At 37.8% G+C, this 13,184-nt stretch overlaps 1 protein-coding gene across 4 annotated transcripts in view; it reads left to right on the top strand.

Moving 5' to 3' along the window:
* STAU2 (staufen double-stranded RNA binding protein 2) overlaps positions 1 to 13,184 on the top strand; it is a 168,338-nt gene that overhangs the window by 22,490 nt on the left and 132,664 nt on the right. For all 4 annotated transcript variants that reach the window (XM_080581626.1, XM_080581624.1, XM_080581627.1 and 1 more), the window contains exons 4-5: positions 1,392 to 1,551; positions 3,889 to 4,024. In XM_080581626.1, the coding sequence (XP_080437752.1) occupies positions 1,392 to 1,551; positions 3,889 to 4,024 (296 nt within the window). The remainder of the gene's footprint in view (positions 1 to 1,391; positions 1,552 to 3,888; positions 4,025 to 13,184) is intronic.

Genomic DNA, 13,184 nt, shown 5'->3' with positions numbered 1-13,184 from the left:
AGAGACTAGCTTTTTTGCTTCCCCCTTGTTTACAAGGAAATTGTCATGGCTGCTGTGAAAAAATGAAATGGTGCTAGGCGCTGTGATCCACAGTCTTGCACTGTGTTTCTGAAACTTACAGTGGGCAAAAATTCAGGCCTGTAGCTAAGATAAAAGCATGTATTTATAGAATTCAATTCAAATGTACTACGTGCGTGTGTTGGGAGGCATATACATATTTGTGTTCAAATGCTTGTGTGCAGGTACTTGCTAAATAAAAATATATGTGAAGGCAGATTTAAGGGCTGTACATCCTGCCTATCCCTAGATACCTGGTTCTGAATCTAGCAAATTTAAGTCACTTTAAAAAGTATAGAGCAAATAACTATCCAAATAAAACATTTGCTTTGTATACTACTGACACTAATATGTGCATTTCTTTGTGTTGCCTCAAGTAAGGTAGCCCATTTTCTCAGGTAGGTATATCTTCATTTACCATGTATATTTGGCAATGAAATCCTGCTTTATATATTTGGTATTCATATGGAAAAGACATAATTTCTTATTTTTTTCCTCTCTTTGTTAGATGCTCAAATTTAAACAAAACATATACATATCATACAGAAGATATACTCTATGTAGTATCTTAAATATGCTTTGAGATTTATCTTCACAGCTTGCATAGCATAGATACTGCTTGAAATAATCCTTTATCACAGATTTTGAAATGTATATGGTTTTATCAGCAGTCAGTTTCTGAACTCTGAATTTACAGTTCCTGTCCACTACAGAATCAACATCGAAAACTGCAGTGTCATTCAAAAAGATAAAACTTTTTTTTCTTTCTTACCTTATATTGTTGAATATGTTTGAGTTGTGACTGCCCTAGCAATACGGTTTCTTTTTTCAGAAATCAGGTTACGCAGGAAATCTTTTTAACTGTGTAGAAGTATTTGGGCCAAATTCTCTTCAAAATTCTTGAAGAGTGTACAGTTATTTGTATCCATTCAGAATTATTACAAAATTGTGTTTTTAGTAGAGATCTTTACCTGTTATTGACAAGCAAAAGTGACTGTTTAAACGCATAAAGCAATGTCACCTGAACTGACCTGTATGTAGTCATCCAAGAACAAAGGACTGGTTTGCATGGTTGTTATTACTTGGTTTAAATAGTATTCTCTTCTTTCATAGTTGATGCTAGCATTATGCTATTTTACTTTGTCATCTATAAGGCCAAATGTTGCCCTCTGCTAAGGACCCACTGATCTCTGTAAGAATCAGATGTGTTATCTGAGAGTTGTATTATAATGAAAAGAGGGTACATTTTCTCTTCAAGCCCATAGACTTTCATACAGATTGATCTGATCTGCTGTGATAATCTTGCCAGTTTTTACCTGTTCTTTGTCTTGAAGATGTTCACAGTGCAACTGACTCTTGGAGAACAGACATGGGAGGCTGAAGGAAGCAGTATTAAAAAGGCCCAACATGCTGCTGCTAGCAAAGCATTGAATGAAACTACCCTTCCCAAGCCAACTCCTAGACCACCCAAAAATAATGTTAACAATAATCCAGGTATGACAATTTCCTCTGCATAATAAATCATGTTGAACTGTTGAAATATTGTTAAACTTATTTATTAGTGGTACAAGATATAGGTTTAATTGGTGGATGAGAATCAATGTCATTGTTTTACAGGTAAGATAGTTAATAAAGAACTTCTAGTGAGTTTGCACAGGAGAGTTTTTAATGCACATACTTAAAACAATTGAACTTTAAGCGAATATTATTTACATAATATTCAGCTGTATACAAAGTGACTGTATGTGATCAACCATAGACAGAGAAGACAAAAACAGATTGAACTGACTGTTATTAGCATAGTAAAGTTCTGTTCCTTTTTTGGGGGAAGTTATTTTTGCTAATTTTCCAATGGAAGAGCCAAATTTTATCCAGTCCAATCCTATGAAATTATATCTGTGGTGTAAATATAAGGTCAGGTTTTGGCATGGCAGCTTTGAGAGGTAATTTCCTGCATGACAGATTTTCTTTCTTAGCAGTCTATGCTTTCAGAAAGCCCTCAACAGCTTTAGAAATTGTTTGAGCAATTAAAAGAACATAGGTTTCTGTCTTGCATCCTTCATTTCAAGTTGTTACCTGTGAGTTGCCTTCTATGCATGCAAGGCCTTTTGAGGTACACATCTCAGCTACATCCTCGGTGATTTGTTCTGTCTGGTTTGAGCAAATTAATTGGAAAAAGAATTATTCCTAGCTTCATTTCACGCTAATATAAAAGAAAGTAACCGGTGAGGAAAAAATGGATTCTTCCATTATTTTTTTCCTTTTTACACTTTCATATTTTCCCTTTTCCCCTTTTCTCTTTTTATTTCCCTTTGGTTCAACTATCCCTTAAAAAACATAAAATATTTCAGGCACTTTTGTAAAGTGGAGTCATTTTGCAGTTAACCTCTGTTCAGGAAGAAAGCAGGACTAACTTTCTTGAGAGCTTGAGTATTATCCAGTGCATTAGGCATTAAGGATTGTTTGCAAGTGATGTGACAGTATCCTCTTGCTCTTTTGGAGATCAATGCCTTGCTTCTCCAGGACACTGGTTTTACCCTGTGTCCTTTGCAGACAGTGTGACTTTTGCTGTTTAGGAAACAGGAGGCTCAGATCTCTATACAAAAGGATCCTGGATTTGTTTCTTGACATTGCAGAGTATCACTCAGCTTCTAGCCTTTTGGGGCTTTTAGCATATTTGTAAAGGGAAAAGGTGATAACAAAAGAAGTAGGCTTTAAAAGAATTCATTAAAACTTGTATCACACAATACTGTAATTCTGCTTTAAGAAAGGTATACTGTATATGCACAAGTATCTTCTAATAAAAATGACATTTTTGCATTTTTAATACAGAGTTGAATTCACAGTTATTCCTTGCTCTGTAAAATACCGAAACTGTAGTGGACAAAAGTTTTTGAATAAATACTGCATACAGACTTTCATCATTAGGCATATAAAGCTGTAAGGCCAGACTGGCACTTTCATTGTAACTGTTTTAAGACTAGATTCATTTGAAACTGCTAAGAAAATATTTTAAGTAAATACTAGCTCCTTTTTATTCAGATGTGCATTTAGCTCCTTTAGGGTTTTCGTACAACAGAGAAGTGGAGAATACTGTACCTAAACATTTTATTTTTGAGAAAAAAATATTTTAATGAAGCTGCAGCGTAGCTTCGTGTTTGGAATTTTTGGAGGTGATGCAAGTGGGCAAGTGGTGCCTGTTTGCTATTTTTATATTCTGTTACCAGTAGATGGCTGTAGTAACATTAATGTCCAGTAGCTGTATTTCCAGTTTGTTAGAACATTCCCGTTAGTTAGATCACTAACTTTCAGTCATAGTTTTGGGGTTTCAAGTCTTGCAAAGAAAAAGTTTTTTCTAACTTCTATTGTAACATTACCAAATGACTACAGTAATGCATATTACTACTTCTTCGTTTCAATGCCTCTTTGTTTGATTTTTGGTTTTATTTAATGGTGTTCAGTGGAAAGAAACATTTATAGTTTCAGAAACTGTCATAATGCATAAGCACTTTGGAAAGGTGAATAACCAGCTTGATTATAGCATTGACTTTCTCATTCATCTGTGAAGATTAATCTACTGAAACTGCATAGAGAATACACTGAGATAAAGGTTTAAATGTTCTTTTTCATTGCTTTTGATTAAGCAGGCACCTATATTCCCATGATTTAAAGAAGGTGAAATATCATCGTATCTGCTTCTTTTTTAATTTAAGAGCATAAAAATACCTCCTGAGTGTATTACAGCTCTCTTGCTGCTCTTTTCAATCCTGCATGTGTGTTTTGCAGTATTTGTAATGTAAGTGCCTTACGTATACTCTTTGTTTTTTCCAGGCAGTATAACTCCAACAGTAGAGCTGAATGGTCTGGCTATGAAAAGAGGAGAGCCTGCCATCTACAGGCCGTTAGATCCAAAGCCAATCCCCAATTATAGAGCAAATTATAATTTTCGGGGCATGTACAATCAGAGGTTTGTACTTTTTCTATTATTTCATGCTTCCTTATTAACGTGTGCTAAATCTTTATAAACTTTATAGATTATTTCAGAGGAAAATAAAACTAAGACATTACTAAGGGGAGTCTGTTCAGCCTCGTTTAGAAGCATACACAACCTCCTTCTTAAAGAAGACGGGTGCCTAAAGCATATCAAAAGGAATAAAGACATGTAAAATAACTGTTTCTACTTTTCAGTGTGCAAACTGGAGTTATGGTCTCCAGGCGTAGCAGTAAGGAGGCAGAACATTATCCTCAGAGAGAGGTTTTCCTTTTTTTGCTGATATTTTGTGTCATTTGATTAGAATCTGTAGCACTGGAAATAAAGCGCTCTTTTCTTAGAAGTAGTTTATAAAATTAGAAGGGCTGTTTTTTTGAAAATGGGCTTGAAACCGGTGTGAAGTTTCCATATTTTTACCATTCTGTGAAATTAGCTATCTAAGTTCCTTAATCTTCAGTGTTGATGAGTAAAAAATCCTTTACTTTACAGTTTAGACTTTACAGTTTAGAAATCTATATTAAGAGCCCTCCATTAATGCTGTAATTACTGTAGTAACTTGGAGTAATCTTTGAAAAGACAGTATTCGAAAATTTGTTTTTAAACTGTCAAATTCTTAAAGAATAAAAAAAAATGAAAATTTAATTGGGAGAAATAGTTTTCTTAAATGATCATTGAAATTTCTTCTTCTTGAAAAATGTTCTAAATTTTTGAAACATCTTCATCTTTGGGGTTTGTATGATTTTAGTACAGATGGAAAAACTGTTCTAATTCATCCTGAATTAAATGTAATTTGTATCTAATGCAACAATCCAGAAGTAACTTAAGGCAATATATGTATTTTTTGGAATCCCAAGGGCTATTTCTCTGAAATAGATTTTAGTTCGTGCATACCCTCCTCCCCCCCCTTTTTTTTTTCCCCTAGAGGAACTATATTTGGTCAGCTCTTTTGTATTTGGGCTGAAGTTCCAAAATTAATGCAAAGTGTAATAACAACAACAACAACAACAAAAACTGATCAGGAATTTCCAACAGAATATTTTTGCAGTGAAAGATTTTGCCTTTCTTGTAGAGGGTTTACATAATGGAGTCCCTAATAATTTTTATATACCTCATAACTATAAAAAAGAATGAGTCTATGAATGCTGGAGAAGTGTTTTTGCTCAAAATTACTCTTTTGTTAGAAGTTGAATTTATAGCAATATTTAAAAATTAGGGAGTTTGAAGTGAAAATGCAAAATGAAAAGACAGCATTTCATAATAGTCTAAGGAAAATACTTCATTTGGCTTCTTATTTTTCTTTTTCCCCTAGATTTTTAAATTGTGGTAACTTTTGTATTGTAGCATTTCATTCTGATTTTTTATGGGAACAATACCTGAATTGTAAATGATAAACAGACAAACAAAACTGGAAGAAAACTGTCATTACTGTACAGATCATTGTCTGATTACTGTATTACTTGTATTTCTTATTGCTGCTGATTAGAGTCACCACTCAACATACATCAGGTTTAAATAGCTGGCTGTGGTGCCTAAAATGAGTTTTGTTGATATTTAGAAATCTTACATTTGTTTTAATTGCTTTTATAATGATATTAGTTCGACTAACAGATAAAAAGGCTAGGCTGGAAAAAATGCAGGTTAGCAAAAAACAAAATGTGGACTTCCAGAATCTGATCTTTGTTACTGAAACATAATCATGGAAACAGAACCTCCAAACACTTAGCAGTTGCTAACTTTTAAGATTTTTTTTTTCTTTAAATGAAAAAGAATAGCATGTCTACTGCAATTGTTGTTTGCTTCTTTCTTGAACTTTGTTCCTATGTTAGGGTGCAGTGGTACATGAACACTACTGTTCTAGGTGCATTAGGCAGCAGCAAGGGTATTAGATTTTTCTGATCACAAAACAAATAGGTAGGGTGGGACAAGAAGCCTAAATCTCTGTTTGTCTGCCCCATTTTACTTAGTGGAATACAGCAGCCTCTGCAGAACGATTAATAATATAGTGGAAACTAAATTAATAAATAAAACTAATTGATAAATAACTCTGTTTGCATGTGCATGCACACCCTATACATACAGCTACCTGCACACACAGTCATACCAGATGAAAGACAAATGGTGCCATACTGTAATGTCCAGGGACTTGTCCTATGTTGGAAATAATTGTTCATCACCTTGTTTTGCTGGTCTGTTATGGTCCCAGTAAGAAAGGTACTTACAAGGTATCATTTAGATGCTATTTCTTAGAGCAAACGGTGTAAGAGAGTAGCGCAGATAATCTTATGTCCCTTTAGATGCTGGGAGCCCCGAGTGGTGTGGCATGAAACAGGTCTCCAACCCACGTGCAACACATCATGCAGACCTCATCTGTAGCAGAGACTCCCCTTTTAGGTCATTCAAACTTTTACAGGGTTTCCATACAAGGAGACAACTCTGTTGTTTCTACAGTCAAAACAGGAACGTCATTCTCATGAGAACTTCCTGCTGCACTGGTAGATAAAGGCAAGGCCGCGGAGATGCCAAGGGAGAGCTGCCTGCAGGCTGCTCTCCTGCAGCGAGGTGGCTGGGCTGACCCTGCAGCCAAGGGGGTTGTGCAGCACATCACGGCTCTGAAAGCTGCTTGGGTTCGCTGCGTCACACATCACAGACACCTTAATGCACAGGGTCCTTTCCTTCGGGATCTGTGCCCGCCCTGACCAAAGGAAGTTTGAAGGCAGTTCTAGATCTGTTACAATAGTTAGTGAAGCACAGGAGCTGTATTTTGTTTCTGTAGGATGGTATTTACATTTATTACATTTTAAAATAACTTGCTGCCATTGTGTATTTGGAATTTGTTTGCTGATTTTTAGCTGCCATTGTGTATTTGGAATTTGTTTGCTGACTTTTAGCAGTGGAGTAATAGGATAGAAGTGTTGGACTTCCCAAGTAAATGGAGACCACATCGCCTGTTTATAAACTCGATTTGAAAAATCGAGTAGGTAAGATGCTACAATCAGTACTTTTCATTTTCATCAGTTTCTGACTCTAGATTGAGGAAGCAGCTGTGTTATTAAAACAGATACTAAATATGCAGAAAGTTGGAAGCCATTTTGGTCTTTTATACTCTAAACTAAATTTCCTACTGATCTCTGTTTAAAAAAAATGTGCTTTTCAAATATTTTAAAATACAGATTAAGGTTAAGAGATTGTACTAAGGGACTCTGATTCTGGCAAGATAAATTACTTGGGGGGGGGGGGGGGGAATAAAGTACGGAGTTCATCCCACATCTTTAGACCAGTGAAGTCTAGTGTTTCAAGTGTCACAAAAGATCCTTTTCAGTAACTCATGGAAGTGTGGTCTAAGAGCTGCTATTTGCATGCAAAGTTGAGAGCTAGCTTCCACGTCAGCTTAAAATGATTTATGCTGAGGTGGCCTTTATTCCTCCTCCTCCATTGTGCCCAGCCTGTATTTCCCTGCAATTTTTCTGGCTCTAGTCCTGGCAGATAAGCTGCTTAGAAATTAATCAGCTGGGGGGCAAGAGGAAGGGAGAAGTTACAGCTTGACTAACATCTCTCCTTATACGTCTCCTCACCTAGTCACACAAGACCTTGTGCTGTCACCAGAGAGGGGTCAGGAGAACTGCACTTGCACATGGAGTAGAGTATATGTATAATATGTATATGGGCAGCGGGAGTGTTAGCACAGAGGATGTTGAAAGAGGTTTACACACAAAATGCAGCACTGCAATTGTAAGGTCTGCAGCTGACAGCATAAGTTGATGCTGAAGGTGAAAGTTACTTTTATGGGGGAAAAAAAGGAAAACAAGGGAGAGGAAGAAAAAGGGAAACTTTTCCCACTGGCCAGCTTGAAAGGGAAGTGATGGTGCATCCTCTATGAACATCCTCTGCTTTTCCCGTAGTTATTCTGTGGTTTTTACAATGACCTGCTCACAACCATGTTGGTTGTTCCTGTTTATGATAGTGGTGGTGCTGCATCAGGGCAGGTGTTGAATGTCGACTGCTTATTGAGGTTTGTGCATGCATGTTGCTGGGCTCAGTAATATCACAGAATCACAGAATTGTAGGGGTTGGAAGGGACCTCAGGAGATCATCGGGTCCAACCCCCCTGCCAAAGCAGTTCCCTAGAGCAGGCTGCCCAGGTAGGCATCCAGACGGGCCTTGAATATCTCCAGAGAAGGAGACTCCACAACCTCCCTGGGCAGCCTGTTCCAGTGTTCAAATATATACCAAAAGTTATTGCCAAGGGGAGAGGACAGAGGAGAGGAGGACTATGGTATGGTGCAGATTCAACTATCAAATTGAATATCAACGTTATCAGTATTTTCAGGTGTGAGGCCTTGAGAATAGCAGCATGGAGAGAATAGCAAGGGAACAATCCAGCCAGCCAAACTGGAAAACACTGGCCAGGCAGCGCAGGTGGAAGGTTACAGAGCTGCAAGTGGCAGGCAGGCTCCATGACTGCACACACAAACCTCTCAGCATGGCACAGGGTAAGGCGTTTAAGGCTGTGTAACGCCAGGGCAGCCCTGGGTGAGTCTCTCCCTATGCTAAATAAGGAATCTGCTCCCCTCTTAGCAGCACCTAAACAGTTAAAATACAGTCCTGCTTGAAGTGGATGAGGGATGGATGTACTAACATGGTTTTTCACTCAAGCTAGTGGATGTGGTACTCACTAGGTTAACATCACTGGGCCATTGTTATTACATTGCATCTCCACCCAAGCTGATGAAATCTGTATGGTCTGTGCTCAATCACGTGGATTTATCAGCTTAGGCCTCTGGTAGGCTGGGTATCTGTACACTGCAGTTCGTTTCACGGTATAGATAAGACCTTTAAAGTTTTTTCATCTCTGATGAGACAACCTGTGAGTCTTCTCCAGATTATCTTTATTCCAGTAGAATCCATACAAGTTTGGTACTAGGAAGCTTGATGGCCTCTGACAGCTTTTTTTAAAAGCTCCCCTTATCAACCCTGAATGCAGCCATGTTAGACTACTTCGTAGTTAATAAAAGGTTCAACTACTGAATTATAGTTAAAAAGGGGGGATGGGGGGGTGGGGAAGACTTGTTGGCATTCAAAATTAACCAGGTATATGCTTCCTTTTTAAAGCCTGACAAGTTGGAGTTACGAGCAATTCTCAAATAAAGGCATGTGAGGAGCTTTTAGTTCAGGCAGTGTACATTGCAGAAAAGCTAACATGGTGAACATTGCATTTGTATGGCTTCTTTTATCTGAAAACTTTATAAATGGGCTCTAGGGAAGTAAGTGCTGGTGGTTTCAGGGACCATTTGCTAACTGATTTAGTTTGCATCTCGTGTGCATTTGTCAGCCCACCATTTGGCACTGACAAGCTACTCAGAAGAGGCCAAACAGTAGGGCAGGTTTGAAAAATATTGGCAGAACTGAGGATGAAATGTGTGTACTACTCATAGCAATAGCCAGTGCTAGAACTAATACTCCATTGCATCCCTGAGCATGCAGTTGGTTTAAGCCATTAAACAATAAAATAAGCGATTAAACAATAAAATGAGATAGCAGTTCTGCCTACATAGTCATCCAGCTTGCCTTGTCGTGCCACTGAATGCTTGTTTGTCTTGTAAGCTATTTTGTCTTCAATTAGAGCTGAAAAGAATCATCCCTGAAGCTTAATTGTCCTGCAGTATTTTCAAATGTAGAATAGCTGTAAATGACAGAAAAGAAATTATATCTTACAGACTATGCCAAACTAAGTGTTTTCAACCAAGAAATAAAACCACTAGAAACTAAACACCAGCTTTTGATGTTTCAGTATGGAAAGTAGTGTCAAAGAGATCACAAAACACAACCCTTGTTTTCTGGAAGAGTTCAGAAGTTATTTGCTTACCATATAAAATTCCCTAAAATGTGTCTCACCACAATCTAGAGAGCTTGAAAAACCTTTATTTAAAAAAAAATAAAAAATCTTTCAAAATTAATAACACTTGTGAAGCATAGGAACAAAGAAAAAGAAAAACAATGACAAGCTAAATGATGGGAATAAAATAATAAAAGCAGTTTCTTGCTTGGTTTTGGGAAATTTGTATGGTGTGTTCTATAAGTACATGTCACGCAAAGTGGTAATGTCCCTGGGATAAACTGCAGCTTCTGTGTGCTTTGTTACAGTGCTTCCCGTACAAGGGGAAGGGGTGTGCAGACCATTCCTCCTTGTTTCTTTCTTCACAGCTCTGTCATTCTGAGCACAGTTCTTGTTAGTGAACGTTTCTTTACAACATCAGACAGAGAGGAAGCATATTCTTGCCTCTTCTGGAGCCAGCCAGGCTGCCAGGCCACAAAGCACAGGGCATCTCCCTAAGTGTGCAAGTATTTCCTGCCTACTGGGTCAGTAGTTATCCTGCTGGGTACTTACCTTAGGCTGCATAGGTCTGTTTGCTTAGGCTTGGTTGCTTCTGAAATTATGTATATCAGTCCTGTGGACCAGTGCCATAAATAATGAATCAGCACTTTAAAAATGGGGCATGGTAAAAGGAAGTTTGAGGGATTAGCCTTTGGATAACTCCATCTGTAACTGCTAGCTGCACAGTGGACTAACATGTTCTCCAAATTCAATATAATGATTAAAAAGAAAATAGACTGTGCGATTGTTGGGTAAATTACTAAAATGGTCAGATCAGATGAAAAAAAGATTGTATGGTGAAAGAATGGAATAAAAATGAAAAGTTTGTTTCTTCTAGAAATGCTGAGTTAAAGATAAATATATACATCAAAGGGAACAGATTGGAAGCTAAGGTTACTCGACTTTGAGTGTTTAGCAATGCAATCTAAATCTTCACCCAGCTTCGTTTATTTCACGAAAGTTACATGGTCTCGAGGAAAGAAAGGATAACCTAGCCAGAAGAACAGCTGTAGAGAACATAAGCCAAATTTCCAAGTGAGTAGGTTGCACTGCAGGATACAATACCAAATCTGTTGAGACAGTCTTCAGAAGTACACCTGCAGTCATACAACCCAGTTACCTCATTTGCAGAAAGAGGATGAAGTTTGAAATTGTCCAGGCCTTTAGGTGTCCTTCTCTGCCACCAGAACCTCTTGTAGAAGGAGACTTCTGTTTGTACAGAGTGTCTCATCCATCTGAGGCTCCAATCTAGCATTGATTACATCAGCTAGTAGCCTGGAAAAGGTAGAGTTCAGATTATTCTGTGGAAAAATGTCTTTTCATGAATTCAGGCATATAATTAGCTTATTTTGCTAAATTTCAATTATTGAGGCTTTCTGCATCAAAGGTAGATTTTATGCACAGCTGTGTACAAAGCAGATGTCTTCTCAAACATATATACTGTGGCAGGTGGGACGACACTCAGTAGGATTTCTGAGATATCCACGTGGGACTGGCAGATTTGGCAGAAGACCTAGAGGATTCCTTTCCAGAGTGGCAGCTGGAGGCCAGACAAGGTGCTATAGAGCATTTCAAACGTCCCTGCATATCTATGCTTAGTCAGTTGAATAAATCTCTAAAAGCAGGGTTCAGTCAGCGTATTATTTTTGATAATCCACCAGGATTACAGCTATTCATGGGAAACTTGTGATTTCTGTGGGGGAGTCCTGTGTCTCATCATGCAGATATATCTCACAGGTACATGACCACATCCCTAATGATACGGTGTGCTTGTGTTCGGGCAGCTGATGGTGGTATTCAGATCCAATCTCGGATACCTCCGTAGTCTCTTCCTGTGCAGGAGAAGCCTGTTCTTCCATTATAACCACTGGAAGGTCTAGTCAGTGCAGTCACAAGTCTAGAATGCCGGTTGTCATACCATAAGCTAAGATGTCTGCATTTCGTATGGTTCTCTCCAGGGCTCCACTGTAATGGGAACTTAGTTTTCTACACATAATTAAATATATAAATTTTGGTATCTGAATCTAGAGCTGAATCCTCTCTTTCTTATTCTAAGAAATAATTCTAAGAATGTTGATATGTAATAATTTCATGAATGCCGTAGTGGGAGTCATCAGACTGTCACAGTGGAAGGATTGTAAAATGATAAAAATCTCTCCCTAGAGAGAAAAAGTATCAGAAGAACAAACTCTTCAGGGATATATGAAAGAGCGAAATCTTTTCTTGTATCTGGGTAATAAGAGCTCTAATGGGAGGCGGGCAGGCATATATGCTTTTTACTGAAGTGCTTTTGGTTTAACTAAGTAGTGTTTTACTGCAAAATGTTGTTATGCTGTGGACACAAGTGCCCTAATTCCCAGGGTGATGCTGACTCTCGGCTCTGAAGCTTGTTGCATTAAGCTGGTTGTCACAGGACAAACAGGAGAATAAAATGCTTGGTCCAGCAGCGGGGTTGGGTGGCATGGAGACTTTTCACCATGTTATAATTATTGGCTTCTGGCTTAATCCACAAGGTACATCTCTTCCCCTAAAATGGCCAGAAGGAGTCTGAGGTGCTTTGCCTCACGTTTCCATTCAGTGTAGCAAAGTTTTGTCCTTAAAGTTTGCATTTTGTGGATTAAGAGATGTAATGATAAAGATGTTTACTGTCTGACTTTGAGAGAACTCTCTTCTGCAGTCCTTACCCATCTCCCCTCTCAGCTTTTTGGACTTATAGACAAAAACACTTTGGGAAGAAATTTGAAAAACTACATGAAAATAGAAATTAAGAGTTTGGTTAGAATAGTTTATATCTCCTTAAATAAAGTGTAAATTTGTTCTGAACAACAGATAAGGATTTCAGAAAATTAACATTAAAGGAAAGCAATAGTAATCCTAACAGTATGAAAGAGATAGTTCAGATTAGCAGTCTAATTGTTCAGCTGGAAACATTTGGTTTAGACCATTAGATGGCAGCATGAATTTATGTTTTGGTGCAAGAATTTCACAACAGAAGTACTCTCTAAAAAGTTGTCTTCTCCTATACTAAAGCTTTTCATTACTTTAAAATGTCGTTAAGTCAAGCATAAAGCAATTAAAAGCAGGTTTACTGCAAGATTTTGTCTCATTATTTTCTTCAAGTTTTCTTCTCCTATGACTGAGGCTATAATACAGCAACTTTAATGTCATTTTCCCTTCTCTGTATAAATCTAGTGCATATAAAAGGTGCCAATTTGTCAGCAGTGAAAACTGAAGTGAAGCATATCTACAGAAGGACAGCAAGAA

This window comes from Anser brachyrhynchus (assembly GCF_964034855.1).
Source record: "Anser brachyrhynchus genome assembly, chromosome: 2".
NCBI lineage: Eukaryota > Metazoa > Chordata > Aves > Anseriformes > Anatidae > Anser > Anser brachyrhynchus.
The sequence above is the reverse complement of the archived record's forward strand: the minus strand, read 5'-3'. Positions and strand labels throughout refer to the sequence as shown.